At 39.4% G+C, this 26,761-nt stretch overlaps 1 protein-coding gene across 2 annotated transcripts in view; it reads left to right on the top strand.

Annotated features, from left to right (window-relative positions):
• Positions 1–601: 601 nt before the first annotated feature.
• cacng5a (calcium channel, voltage-dependent, gamma subunit 5a) overlaps positions 602–26,761 on the top strand; it is a gene marked incomplete at its 5' end in the record, with an annotated part of 30,751 nt that continues 4,591 nt past the window's right edge. The window contains 4 exons of one of the 2 annotated variants that reach the window (XM_084426095.1): positions 602–797; positions 18,332–18,460; positions 20,459–20,599; positions 20,784–20,929. In XM_084426095.1, coding sequence (XP_084282221.1) covers positions 602–797; positions 18,332–18,460; positions 20,459–20,599; positions 20,784–20,929 — 612 coding nt within the window. The remainder of the gene's footprint in view (positions 798–18,331; positions 18,461–20,458; positions 20,600–20,783; positions 20,930–26,761) is intronic. The other variant, XM_084426096.1, reaches the window with a different exon arrangement.

The following is a 26,761-nucleotide window of genomic DNA, read 5'->3' on the forward strand; positions in this document are numbered from 1 at the left end:
TTGAGAGCACACGGAAGTGTTTGAAAGTGTTTTGAAAGCGGAAGCGTTTGAAAGCACAAATAGGCATTTATCTGAACTGAAGCCTGCTTTCAAATGCTCCCGTGTGTATCTGTGTAAGTGCTTGGTGAAGATGGTGCACCTCTGAATGTGCATTGATATATATTTACAACATGTTTTTGAAGCGCTGATCATTGGAGCCAATCACAGACATATTTGATGAGCGCTTGAACACAATGGGCAATCGAGGTGTTTACGATTCTGCTCAACAGCGCTCAAAGCGCCACATTTTTAAAATTCAGTACCAAATTTCTTCGGTACCGAAGTTGGTACTTTTGACAAAACTAGCCCAGTGTATCCCGTAACCTTGATCAAATGATTCTGTGCATACAACTGCAGAAACAATCTTGATGCAAAGAATAGTGTTGTTAATGTTATGAGTTGTGTTGTAGGCTCCTTTGTAACTTAAGAACTGATTACTTGGCATTTTAAAAAACTATTTGGATGTTAAATAGAAGATTAAGTTATGTAAGCTTATTTAAGCTCTTTTCTCTTTCATACAGCTCCTGATTTCTGCAGCTTGCACCCCCTGCTGATGTGAAAGATGAGTTTGTGTGGCAGAAAGGCACTGACACTCCTCAGCAGTGTGTTTGCTGTGTGTAGTCTGGGGTTGCTGGGTATTGCCGTCAGCACCGACTACTGGCTCTACCTGGAAGAGGGGGTCATCCTACCTCTCAATCAGAGCACTGAAATTCGTATGTCTCTCCATTCAGGGCTCTGGAGGGTCTGTTTTCTTGCAGGTAAGTGTGTGTGTGTTTGTTTGTGTGTGTGTGTGTGTGTGTGTGTGTGTGTGTACACAGACTTAACATCTCATAACAATGATAAACTTTCTCATAATAATGACTTAACATCTCATAATAATGAGAAACTTTTTCGTAATAATGACTTATTTTCTCGCACTTCTACGCATGCGCAAAGCAACGGAGCAGAAGGGAGTGCCACGCTAGCGACATCCGCTGGTCAAAGCCGTGTAAATACATCACAGCAAACATATGGCACGTTCTGCAGTGAATAACATTAATGATAAATTATCAGCATATGAGACGGGCTTCCATACTAGATAGTATTTTATTCATTTGTAATATTCATTTGTATTTTTGTGTATGAACAAGCAGCAACACGATCCATGTATTTCAAATAGATGGAGGAATAAGACAGCACACTTTTCCAAATCTGTTAAAGAACACTTCATCTGGAAATCTGTGTACAAACATATTCAAGCAGTTATGTTTTTGGATAAGGGTCCGTTCATACAGAACGCGCTTTTTTCATTCCACTGCGCTGCTCTTTCATTTCTTTTCTAGGCAAACGCGCACTACGTTGCACGCGCGTCTTTTTGCAGCGTCTCGCGCATAAATATTATATAGAGACTAGATGCCCTATTGGCAGCTGGGCACTGAGAAATGCGGCCGCCATCTTAAACCGGTCGTACTCCTAGTTTCGTTGCGTGGCAGCTGTTAAGATGCTAGAGCACTGTGGAGCATTTTCCTGTTCTAATCGGCGAACCATCGCAAATAGGGCCCGGGGGATTACTTTTAACATTACCGTAGCCTACTATTGATTGTATTTTGTGAATAGAATATTACCAGATAATTGAGAAGGAGCAAGGATCTTTGATATTACTGTAGGCTACTGAAATCGTAGCCAGCTAACGTTTCTGCTTCTTTATCATATTTATAGTGTGTGATTTATAAAATACCTTATATCCTACATCACATATTTTGATTTTGGACGTCTGGTCACTTTATATCTTATATCAGAATATTATATTAGTCTACTGTTAAGCCGACTATGAATATTAAAATACGCCGAACCATGTGTCCTGTATAATAGCTACATCATGAATGACCTTTGCAGCAAAAAACCCACGTGAAAATCAGTTCGGTATTCAGTGAGGTATGATTAATTAAATGCACTGACAGCTCATTGCACCTGCCATACAGATTACATTGAGTGGAGCGGGTGACCGGTCTAAGATGGCGGCCCCATGGCTCGACCGCGCCAGTAGGCAGTAGCGGTCGATAGGGCGTCTATCTATATGACGTCTATGGTCTCGCGCATGACACGGCGTTCTAAAAACGCGGCGCTCACTTGAGAAGAAGTTCAGCTTTTAAAAACGTCTCAGGATCTTGCGTTTTCCCCCATTCCACTGCCCACTTATGTGTAAATGTCCTTAAAGGTCTTAAAGGTCTTAAACATCTTAAAGGTGATTTCTGTATTGATATCATATTTTATGAAGATGTTACACTTAAACTTAACGAATAAATGTAATATTCCAACTTTAATCTGATAGTTTTGTAAATTCATGTAACACAATTTCCATCAGTGTACACAAGCAGGTGTCCTTCGTTACCATGGTAACCATTCTGCATTCCATTTTCACACCTTTTCGTGCGCATGGATAAGTATGGAAGATATACAGATGATTTTTAATTTATGTTATTTAATGATACTACAGATTGCACTCAGTGGCGGCTCCAGATATTTTCTGTTGCAGGTGCTATGGGGATGCTCAACACTTAAAGGTGCTGTATGTAGGATCCAGCGGCCTCTAGCGGTGATGTTTCAGATTGCAACAACAGCGCTCGTGCTCGTGAAAAGCAATAAAGTTACAACTGTAGTCTTTCACATCAGATAACGTTAGCAAATGGTCGGCGTTAGCTGGTGAACTAATGATGTCTAACTTGAGCCAACTAAAGCACAAAATCACAATATATTTTACATGCTTTGAAGTATTGTTAGCTTACCTGTCCAAAAGGATGAAAGCCAACTCAGGGTCTGTTTTTATACCTAAAACAAAGCGGAGGTCTCTCCATAATTCAAACGCTCTGCCAATGTTGATCCGTGTTTTCGTCCTGAGTCGATCCGATTGACGTTTGGCCTGACGAGCTTCAGCAGATAAATATTTATTTATTTTATTTTTTTTGGAGTTTGTGTTGGAGTCTGTGTTGTGCTGGAGGCAGGTCGTTTTTTGGTGTTATCAGACTCCATGTCGTTAGCTGCAGTGCCGTCGCAATCGGTCGCAATAGACTGTATATAAAACGGAGAGGCTCGGGAGCGCGCATGCACGTCACATCCGGTGGATTTCGCAGAAAATCCGACCCGGAGACTTCACATAAAAATAGGAATACTGCCCTTCAGAGGTAATAGCAAAACGCGAAAAGTGGATCATTGTAATGTGTGATTACAACCCCTTCACAGACGGGCAATAAAAAAAGGATTCATTTTATAAAAAAAGTTACATACAGCACCTTTAAGAGAAGGTGCTTTGAATTTTGGGGCGTTTCATTATGGAGGGATGCGAATCGGACCACCCTTGGTATAGGCCTACACATGCGTACACGCCTGCATTAACTATACTCGTTCCGCGACTATAAGCATATATACTGTATATGTAAAAGCATTCAACGCAAGGGCTATAGACAGGGACGCAACTACCCAGTGTCAGAGGGGTATGCAGCAACAATTTTGGCAATCATCAATCTGGTGCACTTTGAGAGTTAAAAATTAAAAGCTCCAACCCATATTCAGTGTGCAAATTAAACAAAGAAAAATTCAAACCTCTTCTAGTTACAGTGTCAGTCTACATTACACTACTACATAATAATAGTTATAATATTAATCCCATGATAGTAATAGCCATATAGCCTATTGTAAAACAAATGCACTGAAAAATAAAGGAAACTTTCATAATTAATTTTGTACTAATTTCTGTACTTGAAAGAGTGTATGTGATTAGCCCACTGTCAATCAAGAAAAGAACCAGCTGATCTACGTGTTTCATAGGGTGTAAAAAAAAAAAAAAAAACTAACGCTGACTTTTTTTGACCAATGCATTACACCGGCACTAACCCATGCGCCGCCAATTAAGCAAAACAAAACGAATGGGCCGCCGATGTACGAGTTTTATGGGCCGTTAAGACAAAAAAAAAAAAAAAAAAAAAGTGTTGTTTTTTGAGATGAGATGTATCGGCCCAAAAAGCACGTCGGCCCACCGGGAATCTCCCGGTAGTCCCGATGACCAGTAGCCTACATGCCTGGAGGGCACACTTTAAATCCTACCTGTTGCATTTCACCATCCACTTATTTAGCTGCTGTCGCATCAATTGACATGCCATCTCCTTTTCCCTCTTTATTTTTCTACTTTTAGTCCCCGACAGCTTTTTTGCTTTATCCATCTTTTTCGACGACAACAGTCACTAACGTTACTCGTTCCTGCTCGCTCAGCGCTCATGGCGCCTGCGCCCGCTCGCGATTATTATTTAATTCCTATTTTTAACAACATGAAAAAGACTATTCAAACATGACATTAAAATATAAATATAAAAAATTACAGACATTTCTTGGGGGTGCTGGGCAGGTGCTATGGCTATTATAGGGGGAGCTACAGCACCACCTAGCTCCTCCCTGGCGCCGCCACTGATTGCACTTCGTAGATCACACTGACTTTAATGATAAAAACTGTTTTGCAGAGCATGCCATGTTTGCTGTGACGCATTTACACGGCTTTGACCAGCGGATGTCGCTAGCGTGGCACTCCCTTCTACTCCGCTGCTTTGCGCATGCGTAGAAATGCGAGAAAATAAGTCATTATTTCGAGAAAGTTTCTCATTATTATGAGATGTTAAGTCATTATTATGAGAAAGTTTCTCATTATTATGAGATGTTAAATCATAATTATGAGAAAGTTTCTCATTATTACGAGATGTTAAGTCATTATTTCGAGAAAGTTTCTCACGAGAAAGTTTCTCATTATTATGAGAAAGCTTCTCATTTTTCTGACAGCTACTGTAGATGGTGTTGGAGTGAAAGTATTTATTTAGCTGTCAACGAAAATTTAGATTTAATTAAATGCAGTTTTCTTCTCCTATGGGAGAGAAGGGCAAAGATATTTTTAATTCATGGTCACTGTCTGCAGATGAAGCAAAGATCTTAAAGTCATATTACTACCGCTTCACATATGTCGAGAAAAAAGTGAATGTGATATTTGCACATTATAAATTCCACTAAAAAAGTGCAAGGAAACTACGAGCCTTTCGAGCAGTTTGTGATAGACCTACGTCTACTTGTCAAGGACTGTAATTAGGCAAATAGTGACGAGATGATTCCTCAAAAAAAAAAAAAACCTCACACTGATCAATCTCACTGTCCTGCAAGATGAAAGATGTGCAAAATATGTGGGAAACTAAGCCATTTTGCAAAATTCTGCTGTTTATTGACTCAGTGACAGGGCAGACAAAGCTCAGACACAGAACAAGCTTTTGTAAACATTAAAATAGTTTCAAAACAAGTTCAAGCTTGAACACTGGCTCCTCAGCCATCGTCATTCCTCTGTCCGAATATGCTATCTAAGCCATGTTTATAAAAGTCACTTAAATGTCCTAATTGAACTAAGGCCTAATTCTGGCTTAATCTAACCCCCGTCTGTGAAACCAGGCCATAGCCCCCAAAAGTAAACCTGAGAAACGTCCTGTGTCTCTGAATGATCTGAATGCAGAAATAAGCGTCTTTCACATCAATTGTGAAAAAATATCCCCTCTGCCTAATCTGCATCATGATGTGCTTCAGTGTTAGCATACTGAAACTGCACTTCTGCAGAGAACAACAAATTAAGAGTCCACATAAAAGCACACAGACACAAAATCATTACAGGAGTGAATGGCTCAAATAAATAACCTTTCAAATAAATGCTAAAGAAAAAAAATATATGCAATTCCATTGTTTATTCACTCTCATGCTGTTCTAAAGCCATAGGACTTTTTTTGATTGGGGGAATAAAAAAATAAAAAAGAGTTCATTTAATAATTGTCTTGTTTGGTGAATTCATTTAAATGGCAGAACATACTCAGGGTAATGCGTTAATGCTTAAAATACCAATGTGTCAGCAAAAAAAAAAAAAAAAAAAAACATACGACTTGATCAAAAAATGTTTAGGTGAAAACCATTACAATAAATGTATGTCAACCATTGTTGTGCATTCATGATGTTTAAATTTCACAAGCTTTTAAGTAAAAATCATTCAAACCAGAGATACATGTAGGCCTATACAAAACACATAAACGTGTTCCACAGAAGACAGGAAATGGGTTTGAAAAGACAAAATTACAATTATGAGTGAATGATGTAAGAATTTTTATTTTGGGGTAAAATTGTTCTTTCATTATTTGTCTAAAGCCTCAGATGATTCATTCAGTGATACGCATTTACTTTCTGCTATCTCATGTAAACTCTGGTCTGGTTTCCATTCCTTTTCTCTAACTTATCTTTCAACGCTGTACAATCTTGCATGGCAGATCCTGTACCTCTTTATATTTAACTCTGCAGTGCCTTTACTTCACAAATAGCATGCTGGAATGTTTTATAACTTTGGTAATGGGACTTTGTAGATATACAGGCAACAAGTGATTCCAATTCCTCTTCCTTTTAGAGTTACCAGCTCCAGCTCCAGTGTTACCAACTGGTAAATCAGGTATCTCTCTCTCTCTCTCTCTCTCTCTCTCTCTCTCTCTCTCCTTTACTTTTAGGAAGACCTATCCTACTGTTAAAAAAGTCAATCAGATTTTTTAGTAATTTTTTTAAAGAAATGAATACTTTTATCCAGCAAAGACACATACAAATTGCATAAGACACACATCAGCATGTCTTACTTGCTCACAGCAGCATGTCATGTTGCAGCAGCTGTAGGAACGCCTCTGTGTGATTGTGTCATGAAGCACCTGAAATTAGTCCAATGGCGTGACGGAACGTCATAGGCGGGTGACGTGTCAGACCAGGAAACTATAGAGCATACCCAGAACAAAGAAACGCAAGCTTCTAATAGGCTGAAGCAAGTCGATCACAGGCATGCCGGAAGTATGGCAGGGCGACGCAGCGTCTCGTTCCCTCTTCAGGGAACCAGGATTCAGTCGTAACCTAAAATGTTCCCTTTCAGTGTCACTCCTAGTGCAGTGGGCCCGAACAGTCATAGGTCTAGGCTGACCAACCGACACATAAGCAAGTGAAATAGCCTCAACTACCCACTTACTCATCCTTTGCTTAGATCCAGGGCACCCTTTCCTAGGTGACCTGAAACAGACAAACAATTGATCTGACTTTCGCCACAGGGCAGCTCTGTGGACATAAACATCTAAAGCCCTTACAGGGCACAGCAGATTAAGTGTCTTAATGACCTGATCTGATGAATGAAAGGGAGGAGGACAAAAGGCCTGCAGCATAATAGGCCCCAAAATATTAGTGGGGACCTTATGCACATAACCCGGTCTTGGGTGAAGAAAAGCTTTCACCATGCCAGGGGCAAATTCTAAACACGAAGGAGCTACCGACAGGGCCTGTAAGTCTCCAATTATTTTAAGAGACGAGATAGCAAGAAAAAATATAGTCTGTAAGGTGAGGAACTTTTCTCGAACCTCTTCGATAGGCTCAAAGGGAGCCAAAGTAAGGCCTCCCAATACAATGGCCAAATCCCAGGCCGGCGCTCTCGTGCGTAGTGCAGGTCTCAGTGTGCCACAAAGAAAATGAGTAATCAGAGGGTCTGTCCTTTGTGTGGTTAGCAGCTATGGCCGCAACGTACACCTTTAAGGTGGAGAGAAATTCTAGCACTGAACCAACAGGGCAGTTGACCGGGTCCAGCTGATGTTCTCTGCACCATGAAGTGAACCAGAACGGGGCTATTAACAGCAGACTGGCCCCGTCCCGGCGAATCCTCTCCAGAACTCCCGGGAACAGAGTGATCGGGGGAAAAGCGTACAGACGTAGCCTTGGCCATGTCTGTACCATGGCATCCAGTCTGAGAGGAGCTGGATGAGTGAGGGAGAACCACACTGGACAGTGTGTCATCTCTTGAGATGCAAACAGGTCTACTTCTGCTTGACCAAACTTCTCCCACAGGAGCTCCACCACCTCGGGGTTGAGTCTCCATTCCCCGGGCCTCAGCCCCTGCCTCGACAGTACGTCTGCTCCCTGGTTTTGATGAGTGATATAGACTGCTCTCTGAGAAAGCAAAAGAATAGAGTAAAATAGAGTAGAGTCCTGTGAAAATAGAATGAACTTTATAGTTAATTCCACATTAATTTATAGTTTGTCTGATATGAATAACACACGTCTACTAGTGCTTATGTGTATTTAAATGTCTAAAACCTAAAATAAACATTATGTGGTGGAAAACACTGCATAGTTGTTATGTATGACAAGTGCTGAGCACGCCTAACTCTGGCTCAGCGCCAGCCAACGCGCAAAAGCACAGTTTGAATATGGCAGTTATGTCACGTCACTGAACATTCTAAATCCTATATGTGGGAATGTACTCTCAGGGGCACAAAAATAAAAATCCTATATATGGGACCATATCGCTCAAAAGGTTAATACGCAAAGCCCTGGAGTCTCAGAGGAGCCAGAGCTGCATCCACGCATTTCATGAAAATGCAGGGTGATAAACCTAGACTGAAAGGAAGAACTCGATATTGGTACGCTTTGCCCCCAAAAGCGAACCTTTGTCTATCGTGACAAACCAGTCCTCTGACCTGATTTGTGACACTATCTGTTTGAGTGTAAGCATCTTGAACTTGAGCTTCTGAACTTTGCGGTTTAGTTGGCGCTGGTCCAGAATAAGACGCAACCCTCCATCCTTTTTTGGAACAATTAAGTAACGGCTGTAAAAAAGCTGTAAAAAAGCAACTCCTTGCTGGGAGGAGGAACCCATTCTATTGCCTCCTTTCGCAAAAGAGCCTGAACTTCTTGCTCCATAACCAGAGCCTGCTCAGGGTCCACCGCCATAGGGAGGACCCCGTTGAACCTGGGCGGGCGAAACCCGAACTGAATTCTGTAACTGTAATGTCACTGAAGGAAAAGCTGGACGATCTAGAAAATCGCTCACGGAGATCTAATGTGTGGGCATCCCTGAAAGTTGGAAGGACAAGACCCGATAAAATTAATTTAAAAAATTTGAGGAAGTACTGGGGAAAGACTTCTTCACGAGTCTTTCTTTCTCGTGATCACCGAGTCGGACCCAACCCAACCAACGATGCAAGGGCCAAGCAGACCAAACCCAGTGTGTTTCTGGTTCTTTTTCACTTCTTCCAGGACAAGCATCGCATCCTCAGATTCAGTAAGCAACAGCGAGAGTTGCTCTTTCGCCAGCACCGGGTGTTTTTCCATGAGGATTTCAGCGCTGAGCTGGGGAAAAAGCGGGTGGCGTTCAAAGATGTGAAGTCTTGGCTCTACGAAAAGGGAGTCAGATTTAGTCTCTTGTACCCTGCAAGGCTACGGGTTACTCACAAAGGGAAAACACACTTGTTCAGCACGCCAAAAGAAGCCAACGAGTTCTACCATTCTAATTGGGGTGAAGAATAATGTGCAAAGACATTTTTGTCCCCTCAACCTTTTCCTTTTGCCCCCTCGGGTAAGAAAAAAAGAAAAGAAAAAAAAAGCCTCATACAATAACTATGTGCAAACCCGAGGTTGCATTGGAATTATGGTTATAAAATCATACACTCCTTTTCTTTTTTCCAGCTGGATAACGTATACAATTTTTGACATTGTTTTGAACCTCATTTTTATAAGGGGGCTGTACCTATATTGTATATGACTTCATTTGTTGGTTGGACTTCATTTTCTTTGGTAGTTTTTCATTATGTTGTATCTGCGATCATCCTCAGTTGGGGAATTAGATCTAGGAATTGTAATGTTCACTTTTTTTCTTTTTTTTTTGGTTGGGGGTTGGGAGGTGCATTGTTTACCTCTGGTTTCTTGTATCTTATTTTTGTCATTTACAATTCATGGCTACAATTTGTTTTAGATCAAAACCCTTGCATGCTTCAAATTTCTGTATTATACAGTTAATATAGGTGATGAAGATAGAGGTCATCCTGTGAGGCTTATGACATGTAATGTCAGGGGATTAAATCGTCCTGTTAAAAGAGCTAAAGTTTTCTCCCATCTTAAATCTTTCAAACCAGAAATATTGTTTTTACAAGAAACACATTTAAGACTGGATGATCACAATAGAATTCGTAAGATATGGGTTAGTCAAATGTTTCATTCCAAATGTAATAGCAGATCAAGAGAGTACAGTTTATACCTTCTGACACAATCTGTGACCCTAATGGTCATTACATTGTTGTCTCTGGGTCTCTTTTTCAAGTCCCAGTGGTTTTAGTTAACATTTATGCTCCCAATTGGGATGATATTCAGTTTGCAAATAGCCTCCTATCATTAATACCCCCAAGCTTAATACACATCATTTGTTATTCGCTGGTGATTTAAACTGTGTTTTCGATCCTCAGCTTGATAGGTCCAGCACTAGTAGTAATGTTTCTGATATGGCAATGGCCTTTTCTCTATTTATGCAACAGAACGGCTGTGTGGATCCTTAGAGATTCTTAAACCCATTGACTAGACAATTCTCCTTTTATTCCCATGTCCATCATTCCTTTTCTAGACTAGATTATTTTTTTGTAGGCAACTTGTTTATATCAATGATTAAGAAAGTTGACTACTCAGCTATAATTGTATCCAGTCATGCGCCTGTGGTGCTGGACCTGCATTTCCCTTTGAACATCAGAGAAGGACCAATATGGGCATTTAATCCATTACTGCTATCCAATGATAAGTTCTGTAACTTTGTCTCAACTAGTATAGATAATAAAACATTTACATAAATTAATCAACATAAAAAAAGAGTTGACTTGCAGACAAAGTTCAATTTTCTATCCACTTCTCAAGCAGAACAATTAATAATGAGGACGCGTGGTCTTTACTATGAATGTGGAGACAAATCAAGTCGCTCTTGGCTCATCAGCTGAAACGTCAAACCGCCTCCCGTCTTTTTCTCAGATAAAAGACTTTAATCAAACTTTAATTTGCAACTTTTAATAATGGGGGAGTATTGAGCATTGTGTCTTTATACGCCGATGATCTTTTGCTTTACATCAGTGACCCCATATCTAGTTGTCCTTTAATTATATCATTATTAGGTCGGTTTGGTACCTTTTCGGGATACAAATTAAATTTCCAAAAAAGTGAATGTTTCCCCATTAATGATTTGGCATTACAAATTCCACAAGAATCATTACCCTTTCCTTTTTCTCCAAATGGCTTTAAATATCTTGGAATTCATTTGACACGGTCCTTTTCTTCTTAGTTTGAAGCCAATTATAAAGCTCAGTTCAAAGAAGTAAAGACAGACTTAGGAAGGTGGCGTAGTCTTCCCCTTACTTTAGCTGGAAGAATACATTCAGTGAAAATATTATTTCTTCCCAAGTTCCTTTATTTGCTTCAGTCCTTACCGTTTTTTGTTTTTTGTTTTTTTTCCAATTAATCCTTTTTCCGTTCAGTTAATCAAACCATATCCTCTTTCATTTGGGAAAATAAGATCCCCAGAGTTAAACATATTCTTCAGAGGACCCATGATGCAGGTGGTTTCAGCCTCCCAAGTTTTACTTATTACTGGGCATCAAATATTCTGAAAATATTATTTTGGTTTCATTGCCCAGAAACAAATTGGTGTTTAATTGAAGCACAAACATGTTACTCTTCCTCTCTCCCTGCTTTAGTGTATTCTTCCCTACCTTTGAAAGCTTCTCGATTCACATCTAACCCTGTAGTACTTTCACAATTATTTGGTACATGTACCATAAAAACTTTCAAACTTCTCTGGGATCTGCGTCCCATCCCCAAACAGGACAAGACGGTCTTAGTTACCCTGACAACGATCAGATAAGTTAGTTTTATGACCTGTAGCAATGTGAATAGGGTCCTGCTATCAGAACACGTTAGAACAGACTCTCCTGCATTCATTTATTGATGAACTGATTAACATGAAATTAACATGCATTCCAGAACATTTTGTGAATGATTTACTTTGGTAAAGGATTGTCTTGTGTTGTGTCTTGTAATACTGTTTATCTGTTAATACTATTATCTCTTTGATACTATATATCTGTTATGGGACCCACAGCCAATGTAACCCCACGCATACCATGTTTGGTTTCTATAAATTGGTAATTTGAAGATCGAAATGATTGTGTACATGATATGCCGATAGCTGTACAACATATTAGTATTACAAGAATCTATCTTAGTTTCACCTTCAGAAACCAACCCAGTGTGCCATTGCGAATGAGCACGCTTAGTACAAAGGCTCGTAAATCCTCGTCACAGAGGAAACTCCCGCCAGAAAGTCCACACTTTTCATTGGTCCAGCAAAACCCAGAGAGGTGGAGCTGTTCTCAGGCTTTATTAGAGACAGGCCACAGTAACCGCCCTCTCTCTTCTCAGTGCTTCTCATCCGACTACAACACTGCTTCTGCCATTACTGGGGCCCAGGGCCCAACAGGCCTGAGCAACGCCTGCCATGTTTTCATGCTCCCAAAAGGGAGACTGCAAAACTGCAAACCTACCATCACTGAACGGGCAACCATCAACTCTTGGCCTTCTCGGCACTTCAGGATGCCGCACCGTCGTCCAGCGTGCCCTCAGCAGGCCAGGCGACTCACAACAGCCATGTGATCGAAGCCACCATGCAAGCTCCGACCCACAACAGTGTCGGAACCACACAATGGCAACTTGCACCAGTGACTTTTGACACTCAGGGACCCATCAACGCACTCCAATTTCAACCACTTCAAGAATTGTATCCACTGCAACTGACCATGCAAGTATCAATTTAATGAGGTGCTCTGAAATAAGCTGATGGTTCTTTTCAATGTTAAATAGATCTTTTCCATAGTTCTATTTCCTGCTTCCGGTTCCACATCACTCACCCCTTTACCCATGTATGTATGTATGTATGAATGTAGGTATGTTTGTTTAGTGTTAGTTATGTTTGTGAGTTAGTTAATAAAACTTGTGCACAATTATGCATTTGGTTTCTGATTCTCTGTTTGCATACAAAGTCCCTTTTACGATCTTGATCTTGTTACATGCTCTACGTGCTGTACAAGCTAAGGAATAATAATTTTTCAGTGACCATGAAAGATACATTGTTTTTAGAATAAATTAATAATCAAGGAGTTCGTTGGAACTGATTAATTGATTGTAATATTAAGTTAGCTTACCTCAAAGTTAATCTAATTAACTGACCCAAATATTAATAATTAATCATAATTGGTAATTATGAATTATTATTGATATTTCCCCTTTGAGCTAATATTGTTACACAAACAAAGACAAAGCCATGTGCTTAGGCACAAGACAAACAAAGAAACATTGAGAGACAAGACTGACAAGACTGTCAGGGCAGAACCCTGACACTGAAGGTTTATTTAACAGTTTCGAGAACCTCTGCAGATTGTTTGACCTCCCACAAAGCCTTTTTTTTTTTTTTTTGATATCTTCAGATTCGTAATTTTGTTAAGAACAAATGTACACCCTTCCCTGATTTTACTCCTACCTCACCCTTAGATAGTCTTACTCTCAATTTTAATAATAAAGGATTGATTTCCATATAAAATTCCCAGCTCATGTCTTTGAAAGGGTACAATCTGGATAACATTAAATCCATATGGGAAGATGACCTGGGCATAAAGTTGTCTGAGGCTTTTTGGAGGTAGGCGCTTAAAAAGGTTCACTCATCATCATCCTCTGTTAGGTTAGGGCTCATACAATTTAAAGTGCTTTACAGGGTTCACTTGAGCAAGGAAGGGTTAGCTAGAATATAGATGCAGCCTGTGATAGATGCTCTTTCTCCCCAGCCAGTCTGACACATACATTTTGGTCTTGCTCCTCTAAATTATTACTGGGCATTGGTTTTTAAAACTATCAGTGAAGCCCTTGGGGTGACACTGCGGCCTTGTTCTTCAATAGCTATTTTTGGAACTCCCAGTGACACTATAACCATTACCTTAACTGCAATCCAGAGTATTGCTTATACTTCTTTATTGGCCCGCAGAAGAATTTTGTTAAGTTTGTTAAGTTACGGTAAGAATTACCCAGTTGTTAACTTTTATTTTCCATGTATCTCTCTCTTTACACCTTTTTGTGACGCTGTATTTTTTCTCTCTCTTTTATGTATGCATTTAAACTGTAATAATGGTACTTTTATTATCATCAGTACTTATGTTTTGGTATGCATGGGTACATGCCTTGAAAAGGTATAATGACATAGTTGTTTTATTTTGCCTTCGTAACCAGACGTTACGTTGTGTTACGTACTATGTTATTCTGTTGTATTTAAGCTGCCTAGGGAAGGGATGTTTCGGGGGTGAGGGGGGTTGTTATAATAAAGATAGAAGGAAGGAAAATGTAACTTTCATGGTTTTACTGTATGTTGCTTTACTCCTTTCAATAAAAAATAAATAAAAAACACTTTGGTGCCCTGAAGCAGCGAAACGGCAGGGAACAACCGAATTGACTGCTCTGCAACCCTCCTCAGAGGATCGTTGGAGACCGCTGAGCCCCGAAGCAAACAAGGTGGCGGGGTTGGCAGAGGGCACCGAGGAGAACCGGGCACTGTATAATGAGGTGTAAACCGCTTCTCCCGGGAGGGGACTGCCCCCAGGAGCCTGACACCAGTGACGTTACGGTCCTCCCCAAAACTGCTCCTGCCCCGCAGCCTCAGAGACTTGAGGTCGGCAAGAAATACATTTTTGGAATGCTAAAGTCCAGTTTTTGGAGTCCAGAAGCGAGAGCGGGGCGTCCAAAAGAAAATTCTTATCTTTCTCCTTTATGCCAGATAAGTTCAACCACAGATGTCTCTCCATGGCCCCCAGGGCTGCCATATAACTGCCTACTGATTTGGTCGTCTCCTTGGTGGCCAGGAGATACAGATCTGTAGCGCGATGCAGTTCTCATATTGCCTCAGCGCTAACTTCCTCGCCTTCATCAATGTCTCTTAGCAGGTCGGCCTGGTATGCAGGCATGCGACCAAATACGCTTTACCCACCAGCGCAGATGTAACTTTAAGAGGATTGGTGGGTAATGTCGGGGATTTTAGTGACGATGTAAATTCAGGGGAGAGATAGCTTCCAAGTGTCTCTTCAGCCCTATCACCACATAGCCATGACGTTTCAGCCCCATGATGTTAGAACAGTTAAATGTCAGGGGGATGAAAACATGATAGGACACTGGGCTGGGTTTCCCGAAACCTTCTTAACGTTACGTCGTTCTTAAGTTACACCTTAAGCTGTACCTTATCGTTTATACTTGTTTCCCGAAACGTTCTTAGTTAAGTATACCTTCTGTAAGTCATACGTTCGGAAGGTTGGTCTGGACCACTCTTAGCTTTACCTTATCACTGTTGCAGGTCTATATGAAAATAATTCTGAAGTTTTAATACACACAGACAGTGTTCATTTAGGCTAATTCAAGTGTTTTCATGCAAAGAATAAAATTATATTATTATTATATATTATATTATTAATTTAATAAAAGAGCGCTTTTAAAGGCCAGTGAAAGCATAGGCTACTGTCAGTTAAGTTCTATTCGGATGCTAATATTGTTTCTCACGGGCTCGTCCGGTATTTTAAACATTTACAGGGGTAAGTCGGTGATTTTAGTGCCATCCGAATCCATAATATCAGTGTTTTTTTTCACCCAACCCGCGTAAAAATCCCTGTCCAAATTAGTACCTACTGTTTTTTGACAAACAGGTCGTGTGGTAATTTAATTGCCGTCTGAATCCACATCTCTGAGTTTACAAGAAGAGATTCAAAATTCACTGTTTAAATCCTTTTTGATCACTGCCGAGCACCGTACGTGATGTAAACTTTTATTACTGAAATACTGGAAAGTATTTACAAGAACAATATTTAATCGCAGCTCCACCTCAGCGAACAAAAATGGGAAAGAGATGAAAGCATGTACATTTTTTGAAATGGTTATTGTGGCAGCAATATATGTTAAAATTTTAAAATATGTAGGCTAGGCTATTATAGGCTATTATAGTTTGGATTATTTTTTTTTAAATAATATCCAACAGTCCTAATAAATGTAATTTCAACTATTTCTGAAGTGCTTCTTTTATAAAGAACACCACTTTCTAGCATAAAGCAGTGAAATAGCCCCTGGACAAGAGAATAATTGATTCTCGAGCCATCGATATCAACCAATTCAGCACCACCGCCACGGACAGCACCGGGTAACGTCGCACGTAAGAAGGTATATCTTAAGCAGCTTTCTAAGGTATAGTTCGGGGAACACACCTAGTAATGGTATACCTTTAGTTAGGTTATACCTTAAGAGTCTTCGTAGCGCGCTAAGAGACAACGTTATCGGGAAACCCAGCCTTGGTTTCTTCCACGACCTCAACACCTCAGTGTTAAGGTCGGGAAAAAATAGCAACCCCTGACGAGGAGATTGTGATTTATATGGTAGAAATCTTTCATCCAGTTAATTTTTTTGTTGAACTACTTGTTTCTCGGCTGGCCAGTCAATATGAAGCTTAGCGAAAGCACGAGCCACAACCTCCACAAGCTCCTCATATGCAGGAGTACGAGGTGGCGAATTCCTAATATCTCCTGCATCGATACTTACAACATCCATCTCCTCAGAGCTGGATAACTGCAGTACCGGTTCCTCACACCGGGGAGAAGAAAACACACTGTGTGCTTCCCCCTGAGATAAGGCACTAGACCTGACCTGGCAGGTGAAGGCTGAGAAAGGGCTGGGTATGTCTCAAACCCCTCTGCCAGATCCATTTGCGAACCCCACAATCTAAGCCACCACTCTGCCTCGGCAGAAGCGGGACCCGAACTGTGGAAAATCATACGGCTTGAACTGCTGTTTGCTTGCCATTTTATAAGTCACTTTTTTGGTGAAACTCCTGACTAACAGAGAGAAATGCTGTACTATTTCTTGACAGAAAAACACCAAATGGATGAACGATTTCACAAAGAGCGCTTGCGGAAGACACAGAAGCTAGCGTTTCTTTGTTCTGGGTATGCTTTATAGTTACATGGTCTGTGAAGTCACCCGCCTATTATGTTCAGTCACGCCATTGGACTGATTTCACACGTGCTTCACGATGCAATCATGCAGAGGCGTTCCCACAGCGTCTCGACGCAGGTAGAGTTCCTTTTGAAAGGGAAGCTGCATTTTGAGCAAAAAGCTGAGAAAATTGCAGTTTTGTCAAAGACTGCATCCAGATTGGATTCAGAATAATGATAAAAACTAGATGGAGTAGATAGAGTCCATCAACACCCCCAAAGCTTGCACAGTCCTATAGCTCGTCCTGGGTCAACATTTCATTCTGTAACATTAGGCAGTTTTGATTTATATGCTGTTTAATATTAATGATCGCATTATTTTACAAATTTATTTTATGCATCTGCTTAAATATGATATCGCATGTTTCTGCTTCTTTTTTTCCTGTTTTAATCAAGAGATTCATTACTCTTTCAGAAGATTTGTCCCCTATACCGTATAACAGTGAAAACACGGAAAGCCAGAAATGTACGTCAATGCCGGGGAAAGAGTTAAATGAATGCTGTTTTGAACTTTCTATTAAATAAAGAGTTCTGAAAAAAAGTAACAAGGTTTCCACAAGAATATTAAGCAGCACAACTGTTTTTAACATTGACAATAATAACAAATGTTTCTTGAGTACTAAATCAGTGTATTAGAAGGATCTATGAAGGTTCATGTGATACTGAAGAATGGAATAATGGCTGCTGAAAATTCAACTTTGCCATCACAAGGATAAATTACGTTTTAAAATATTTTAAAATAGAAAACAGTCATTTAAATTGTAATAATATTGCACAATATTAATGTTTTACTGCATCAAATAAATGCAGACTTGATGAATATAAGAGACTTCTTTTAAAAACATTTGTTTTTAGCGTGTTTTTAACAAACTTAATATAATTATTATTGCAGACACTGAAAATTATTTTTGTCATTCAAATTCTGTTCATTCTGTTTATTAGATATTGCAAAATATTGTTTGCAGACAATATGAGAGTAATTCCTAATGGATTATTTAACAACATTTTGCACAAGGGTCACATCTATATGGGTCCAAATGGTTCTGGGCAAGTATGGCTTATTGAGTGGCCTTGTTACTAAAAACGCTTCAAAGCAAAGTGTTTGACCTACAAACCTTTGCACCACCCAGTAGTGTAGCTGATATACTGATTGTGGTCCACTGGATTAAAAAACAAATTGAATACTTTCAAATATGTATCTCAGTTGAGAACACGATTATATAATTAAATAAATAAATGTACACCCCCCCCCCCCCCCAAATAAAAAAATATATATATATTCTGTGTATTCTAATGACATGACTTACGTAAAACGAGTATGATGATTGTATGATAATTTTTTGCTGTCTTCACAGGTAGCAATGTTCATGGTTTGGTTTTGTTTTGTTTTTTTCAAGGAGAGGAGAAAGGTCGCTGCTTCACTATAGAGTATGTGATGCCCATGAATGTTCAGATGACATCAGAGTCTACAGCCAGTGTCCTGAGTGAGTGAGAGTCTCCTTTCCTAAACTTGGTTTAAAAATGGCTTCTCTTTGTGCATGTTGTTTAGTCACTGAGCTCTAAAGCACTAATGATGATAAGCTATTGTACGAGAGTGGGATTTCTCTCACTGCACTTTTTGGAGTGTTCACACTCATTTTGTCGTTCATTTGAATATGTGTGAATGCTGCCATCCCTGCTGCACACCAAACAAGCGGACGGAGATCCACCTTTTCAAGGGGGCTCGATCCATTTCCAAATGAACTCTGGTGCGGTTTCACTGAAATATGAATGCAACACAGACCAAAGACATGTAAACAAAGCAAAACCAGGATGTGATGTCACAAGATGCAACTGTAAAAAGGACAGAATGGTCAAACATACTTTTTTTGCTCGTCATAGGAGTTAGATCACACATTACAGTCCGGTACAGGCGTCGTAACCGCTGCCTCCTTGCAGTAGATCCCCTGGTGCTGTTTTGACTCTTTTATACATTTTATAAGCTCTTAGTGAGGTCTCAGCTGGTAAAAATACCATCATACTGTATGTACTGTTTACACATACCGTGAGCCCATTTAGCCCAGCATTGTTTTTGGATGTTCTGTAAGTTCCGTCACAAAATGTACATCATAAAAGATGTTATTTGTTTTGTAACTTTAGGTTGTGTGTTAAAAATGACAGAGTGAACACTAAATGAATCAAAGAAAAAAAGTGTGAACACACCCTAAATGAGTTGCACTATGACTTACTACTATAAACATTGTTTAAAAATACCTTTTCACAGTTTAAGTTGTTATCTACTAAGATTTGATTGGCTGCCGGCAGGCATTTTTGTTGAACTGCCTGATAATGGCAAGTATGCACTTACATGCTAAATACACAGTGGCAACCTTAAAAAAAAAACATTAAAAAAAAAAAAAACATTACAAACTACATAGCTCGAAAAATACCTTAACGACCTTAACAATGGTTTTCTTGTGTTTTAAATGCAATGAGTGGTTACAATATTGATTTGATTTAGCTAACAGATTTTAGATAATTAATAAATAACTATTCATGGCATTTTTTGTACAGCTATTTTTATTTTATTTATTTTTTATTAAAGTATTGTAGTTTCCAGATAGATTGCTTGTATTTACATTTTTTTTTTCAGTATCAACATGGATTTTAGAATTTAACTATTCAAAATACTTTTAACTGTTCATGAAATATCTATTGTAGAAATTAGTAAAATCTGAGATTCAATTATTAAATTGAAGTATTACATTTTAACAAAAAGTAAAAATTGAGAAATGAAATTGTGTAACAGTTAGTCTTTTGACTCTTGATTTGTGATTTGCATATGTATGTCACTGTGTCAGAGGTCTCTAAAGGGTTGAATGATTTTCAATTTGTCTTAGTAGCAGGAATTGATATCCAATAACACTCCATGTTTGTCTATTCAACAGTTTGTCTCATTTAACCCCTCACATCCTCAAATGCAGGGATGTGTCAAGAGCATTATAAATAGGCATGTGTGCGGGTGGGCTTGGCTGAGGCACTGCTTTAAAAGAAGGTGGCCACAAGTGACATGAGCACAATGAAAAAAACATGATAAAATGACAACTCATGGTTATCTAAGGGAGCTAATTTAAACTTAAATTGAATTGTATCACTGCAAACTATATAGGTAGACTCAGTGATGTTTAATGTTTAAAGCCAATGTTTATTTCTTCATGATAATGTTGGTGAAATTGCATGTGATTAAAGTTGCCAGATTTCAGGGGCCAGTGCCAGTGCCAGTTGGCCACCATGTAGTTCCGCCCCTGCTCACATGAACACCAAACCTCACATGTACAGTACACCATAAATTTTGTGTACCATCAAGAGGACCTTAGTAAACAGATAGTTTACTTATGTATTTGCTGTTTATATATATTTTTTACTTTAATAGTGAAATTATAGAGGTTGTAGAAGAATTAGGTATACATCATCAGTAATTATTTATTTGGGTTTGTTTCTAGAAATGATCCGCTCTGCTACTCCTTTTCCACTAGTCAGTCTATTCTTCATGTTCATTGGCTTTGTGCTGAGTAATATTGGACACATCCGTCCTCAACGCACTATTCTGGCCTTCATCTCTGGAATCTTCTTTATCCTGTCAGGTGGGTTTGAGTTCAAAGCAGTAAAAAAATGTGGTAGGAAAAGGTTACACCCTTCAGTATACAGCAGGAATGAATCATGTCATTTTTTTGGACAATAATATACTTTTTTAAATAACAGAATGTCACTGCAGCTCTCTTCCTCTTTAATTTTTTCTGACTTATTTTCTCTTTATTTCTGATACAGGTCTGTCCCTGGTGGTTGGTCTGGTCTTGTATATATCCAGTATTAATGATGAGATGATGAACAGAACAAAAACAAATGAAGCTTATTTCAGTTATAAATATGGCTGGTCTTTTGCTTTTGCTGCAGTCTCCTTCCTGCTTACTGAGGTAACACTTCTGCTTGTTTTTTCATCTTTGTTTCACATCATTTACTAACTGTGCTTACATTCTTTTTTATCAGTTAACACTGAAATTACGTTTAAATAATCCTAGAATTATTTTCAGATCAGATTTCTTGATCTGGAATGGCAAGGACGATTCAGTAGCACTTTAGTTGAGGGTCCGATTTTTTCTTTTAACTAGTTGCTTGTTAGCATGCATATTACTAGGATATTGGCTGTTTATTAATACTTATAAAGCACATATTAATGACTTATTCTGTATGACCATATTCTACATCCCTTAATCCTACCCAATACCTAAACTTAACAACTACCTTACTAACTATTAATAAGGAGTAATTACGAGTTTATTGAGGCGAAAGTCGTAGTTAATAGTTAGATAATAGTGAGAATTGGACCCTAATCTAAAGTGTGACTGACGATTCCAGTAAAGCCAAAACTGCTTTCTCCACTTCCTCAGGGGTGTTTCACTTTAGTATAATGCCATTTTGGGTTTATGCCCCAGCCATTAATTTAAAGACTGTTAAACATTACCAGCAATTTATTCAAACAGACATTTATTTAGGCCGGTTGTCATGATTGAGGGCATCTTGATTAGAGAGCTCCTTGTTGGTCAGGACCCATTAGGGGCTTTCGCACCAGAGGAACCTTTTATAGTTCCTAGAACTGTTGCCGGAAGTACCCGGATTTTGGCGTGTTTGTGCTGCAGGAAATCAAGCGTAGCGTCAGTTCTGGCAGGTCATGTTAGTAAAGCTGGCATCAGCTGACTCTCAGCTGATCCACGTCTACCTATAGGAATACAACGCCTATCACTGTATACATATATAAGCTCTATCAGTATTATCAGCAATACTAATACTAATACAATACTAATTACCCTCCTCCATCTCCAGCTCCTCCTCTCGTGCAGTCAGTTTTTAGCATTCTGATTCCCCTTTGAATCAGAATAAACTCTCGAATTATGTTGTACTTTAAAATCTTGAATTAATGATATCTGCAATACATTCATGTTGGTTCTGTTCTGTTTACCCTAAGGGGGGTTATTGCTGCTCTCCCTGCTCTTATCCATGCTAGGCTGCATGGATGTGCAGGGAGTTCTTGCCCAGAACAGAACCATACCATCAATCCAAACTGTATGCTAATTGTCAATCGTATTTGACGATCTGACAGAACTAGGAACGATTTTAGTTCTAGGAACTAAAACTAGTTCTTTTTTTGGAGAAACTAATTTAGCTCCTACTTCAGAGTAGGGTCTTAACCAGCACTATAGGAACTACCAGTGACGTTAGTGTACGCTGATTGGCCAAACACACGCGAAACACCAGCACCTGCCATTTAAAAAAAAAATAAAAGCTGTGTAAACACACAGATTATAGCCTATATATTTACTCCAGAAACGAACTGTACGAACATGGAAAACAGTGATAGATGGGCCTCTTAACTTTTACGCTAAGGAAAAAATCCAATGCAACTTTAAGGGGATAGCCAAACACAATTCAGCTAGCAACACTGGATGTCAACCACACGGCATAATACCTTTTCATTTACTGTCTACTTTCTCTGTATAACAGTTCTATCTAATAACGTGTTAGACAGATCGTAAACTAATGAACACAAAGAATGTGAGCACAATGTGGCTCTGGCTGGGATTCTCAGCAACGTCAAAGTAAAGTTCAGCCGCGCCGTCAAAATAAAAGTCACAACAACAACCGCAGCTTACGTCACTTCAGAGTTCGTACTGGCTGTGCGAATGCAACCAGGAAAATGTTCTTAAGGGAACCATTAGTTCTCAGGGAACCAGCCTGGTGGCTAGATCCTAGAACTAAGTTCCTAGAACTACCCGGTGTGAAAGCCCCTATTGTGACTCTGCACCATTGGAAGGTGGATGCTTGGGAAGTAAATGGCTGGACCTTAGTTTCTTCATTACCACATGCTGTGTATGGATGCATTGGAGGGGACGAGAGATACTGCATTTATGAAAATTCAATTAGTAATAATAATTAGTTACACTTTATTTCAATGGTCCAGTTTAGACATTCTACTAACTAAGGGTGTATTTACACCAGGAAAGTCCACTAGTTCACTTGCTTTGGTCCGGACCAAATACCTTTTTTTTTTTTTTGGTGTAGGGTTAGGGTTAGGGTTAATGGCCTTCATTGCCGCATCTTATGCTACTTATTTGCTCCTGCCTCTTACCCTTGTGGACACACCTTTTTGTATTTTCTGGCTTCCACCTTCAAAATCTAAATCTCCCATTCACTGTGGTCATTGATGTTTGATTGATGTTCTGAATGTTGATTTGTTGTTGCTTTATCTTTATCTTTTGCTTAAAGGGATAGTTCACATGAAAATTAGCCCATGATTTACTCACCCTCATGTCATCCTAGGTGTATATGACATTCTTCTTTCAGATGAATACAATCAGAGTTATATATATATAAAAAGAATGTCCTGACTCTTCAAAGCTTTATAATGGCAATATTCAAATTATCATGAATATTTTTCTTACACAAACTCATCGCTTACCTTCAGAAGGCCTTTATTAACCCCCGGAGCCATGTGGAGCACTTTAATGATGGATAGATGCACTTTTATGGACTTCAAAACAGAAACAGTAATTCACTGCCATTAAAAAAGCTTGGAAGAACCAGGACATTTTTAAAGGTGACATATTACGCCCCTTTTCACACGATGTAATATAAATCTATGGTATCCCCAGAATATGTCTGTGTAATTTCAGCTCAAAATACCCCACGGATAATTTATTATAGCTTGTCAAATTTGCTGTTTTTGTGTCTGTCCCTTTAAATGCAAATGAGCTGCTGCTCCTCACCTCCGTTTAGAAGACGGCCGATCCTTTACATGAGCTTCGGAAACTTCGGATAATAACAAAACATGAATCTCAATCATCCAAAATCTCAGAAATAACCAGTAGCAGAGTGAAGCCTGAAGGAGAGACTCAGGAAGAGGTTGTAACTTTTAGACTGCACCTGGACGTTTCTGAATAGTTAGTGTGTAACGGAGGCCAGCTAGTAGTTGCTGTGCGAGTAAACCTCACTCCTCTTATCTCAATAGGCACTATAGCGACAGATGTTAGAGGCTGCAGTCTTTAGCCTTCTTGCTAGAGCGCCTGACTCTCAAGCTGAAGATCCGGGTCCGAGGTCCGCACAGAGTGGGGCAAGTAGCACCCGGGTGGAGGGGTTACAAGTGGATACATTTATGTAGTTGTTGTGGAGTTACATTGATTCATCTCATCGACTTGCATGTTTAACTTTTACATAAGTTGAAACAGTTGCCTGAGGTCTTTAAGACAGTTGTGACATTTTTTGGTCAAAATACCACACGTTTTTTTAACTTTCTCTGTACTTGTGCTGTGGTGCGCCCTAACATGGAGTTGGTTTGGGTGTGTTTCATCCAAATTATTAACCATTGGAGTGCAGTCTCTCATTTAGAATGATCTGAATTCATTAACATTATTACAATATTAAGTAGTTATTCATTTGAGTATGCACCTGTTGTGAATCTGGTGTGTGTGTAGCAACTCAATGTAAAAACTGCACATAATGTAATAAGTATTACATTATTATTGTAATAAAATGTTCATTATGTAATAATTTTCTCAAAACATAATACAATCTTGAGCTCATAATGTAATAAAAAAAATTACATTATGAGAAATGTATTACATTACAAACTCACCAAAACATTGTCATATTGTCATTTTAATAGCTTGTAAAACATAAAAATATAGTATTCCCTTACAGTACATTTTTAAACATCTAAATCCAGTTGTTATTAATATTATTCTAATGTTTTTTGTTAAATATAAAGCATTGGTATTCCTTCACAGTAGCCTACATTTTAAAAATCGAAAATTGTAACCTGCCTACAAAATCTACTACTACTACTATTATAATTACTGCTACTACTTACATACATAAGGTATACCACTATGGTATAACACTGTGTAAAAATTTGGTTAAGTGTGTGTGTGTGTGTGTGTGTGTGTGTGTGTGTGTGTGTGTGTGTGTGTGTGTGTGTGTGTGTGTGTGTGTGTGTGTGTGTGTGTGTGTGTGTGTGTGTGTGTGTGTGTGTGTCTGCATGTTTCCCACGCCACCGTTAGATACTGGTAACACTGAGCGAGTGTACAACTATTATCAGAAAAAAATGCCAGTCTGATCCAACTACTATCACGCTTGAATTACCGCCGTGGAATGATGACTTAGACAACATAATGACTGAGGTCGCCACCACTGACATCGGCGTTTACAATAGAAGAGATTGAGAAAGTAATTGTAAATCTGCCCAATAACAAAGCCAGTGGTTCAGATGGTGTTACTTACGAGAATCTTAAAGCCACAAGGCAAACATAATCTTGCTACATATTGAAAAGCATATTTAACACCTGTTTGATTAATGGCAAAGTCCCTAGTTCATGGAAGGGAGCACTGTTTCATAGAATACCGAAGAAAGACAATGTACCAGAAGATCCCTCAACATGGAGGGACATCTCTCTATTGCCATCTGTATACAAAGTCTGTCAGCAGAGATACTCGAGATCCAAGTGCAAGTGAATAAGAGTTTATTAACAGTGATAATGAATATAAGCAATAGTCAAGGCAAATAGTCAAAGGTAGCAAGGCAATAGATGCAAATCCTTGAAGCAAGATGATCACCGTAGACTTGCAGTAATCCACAACGGATAGAAGAATCCTCACAGGAACAGGAACAGGAACAGGAACAGGAACAGGAACAGGAACAGGAACAGGAACAGGAACAGGAACTGAGGGCTAGAGAGACACTGGTGAGGCTCACGACAGGACAGGTACCAAACAACGATCTGACAACAAACACAGCAAACGCTAGGCAGATATAGGAGTGGTAATAGTCTGCAGGTGCAGCCAACCTGATTAACTAATCATCATCAAGGTTGCTAGGAAACCCAAACAAGCAATCAGACAGTTGACAACACTAGACAGACACACAGAGAAGAAAACACAGACCCATGAACCGTGACAAAGTCTTTATGAAGTGTCTGCTTTCAAGAATATTACCTTGGCTGGTTGATGCTGTAATTCTGTCTAACAAACAAAAAGCTTACATTGAGCGACAAGGCATGAATGAACATGTTTTTTGCTTAAAAACTGCCATTGACGATTTTAAGCATGAATCTGCTAAGCTGTACATTGCCTTCCTTGACTTCAGAGATGCCTTTGGCACATTGCCTCATAGAGTCATGATTGATGCATTGGAAGATACACAGCTCCCTAAGATCTTTGTGGACATAATAAAAGATATATATTGTGATTCCTACCTTCAAGTGATCTGTGGAAAAGACCTCACCAGACCAATACCACTGGAGGTAGGAATCAAAACTGGTTGTCCATGGAGTGCTGTAAACTTTATCATTGCAATAAATCAGTGGCTAAAATGGCTCTGTGCACATGCCCCGTCCCACGTCCTGTCACCGAACCCAGTCCAGGGCTTTGCTGATGATGTGGTCGTCGCATCCCGAGATGAAGGCGTGATTAAAAACATGTTGTCATGCACTGACAGATTCCTGATATGGTCTGGCCTACAAGTAAAGCACAGTAAATGTGCAGTTTTCTATGAGAGGAGGAGCGGAGGCAACCGTTGGTATACATCCAAGGCCGACCAACCCCCCTCCTTTACCATCTTAGACCAGCCACTCAGAGTGTACAGTAGACACGAAACCTATAACTATCTGGGTCACAAGTTTAACATCGCTGGAGAATGGAGTCTGCAAGTGACTGACATGGCATATCAGTTTATGACCAGACTGGATCTTATTGACATC

Source organism: Rutilus rutilus (assembly GCF_951802725.1).
Source record: "Rutilus rutilus genome assembly, chromosome: 12".
NCBI lineage: Eukaryota > Metazoa > Chordata > Actinopteri > Cypriniformes > Leuciscidae > Rutilus > Rutilus rutilus.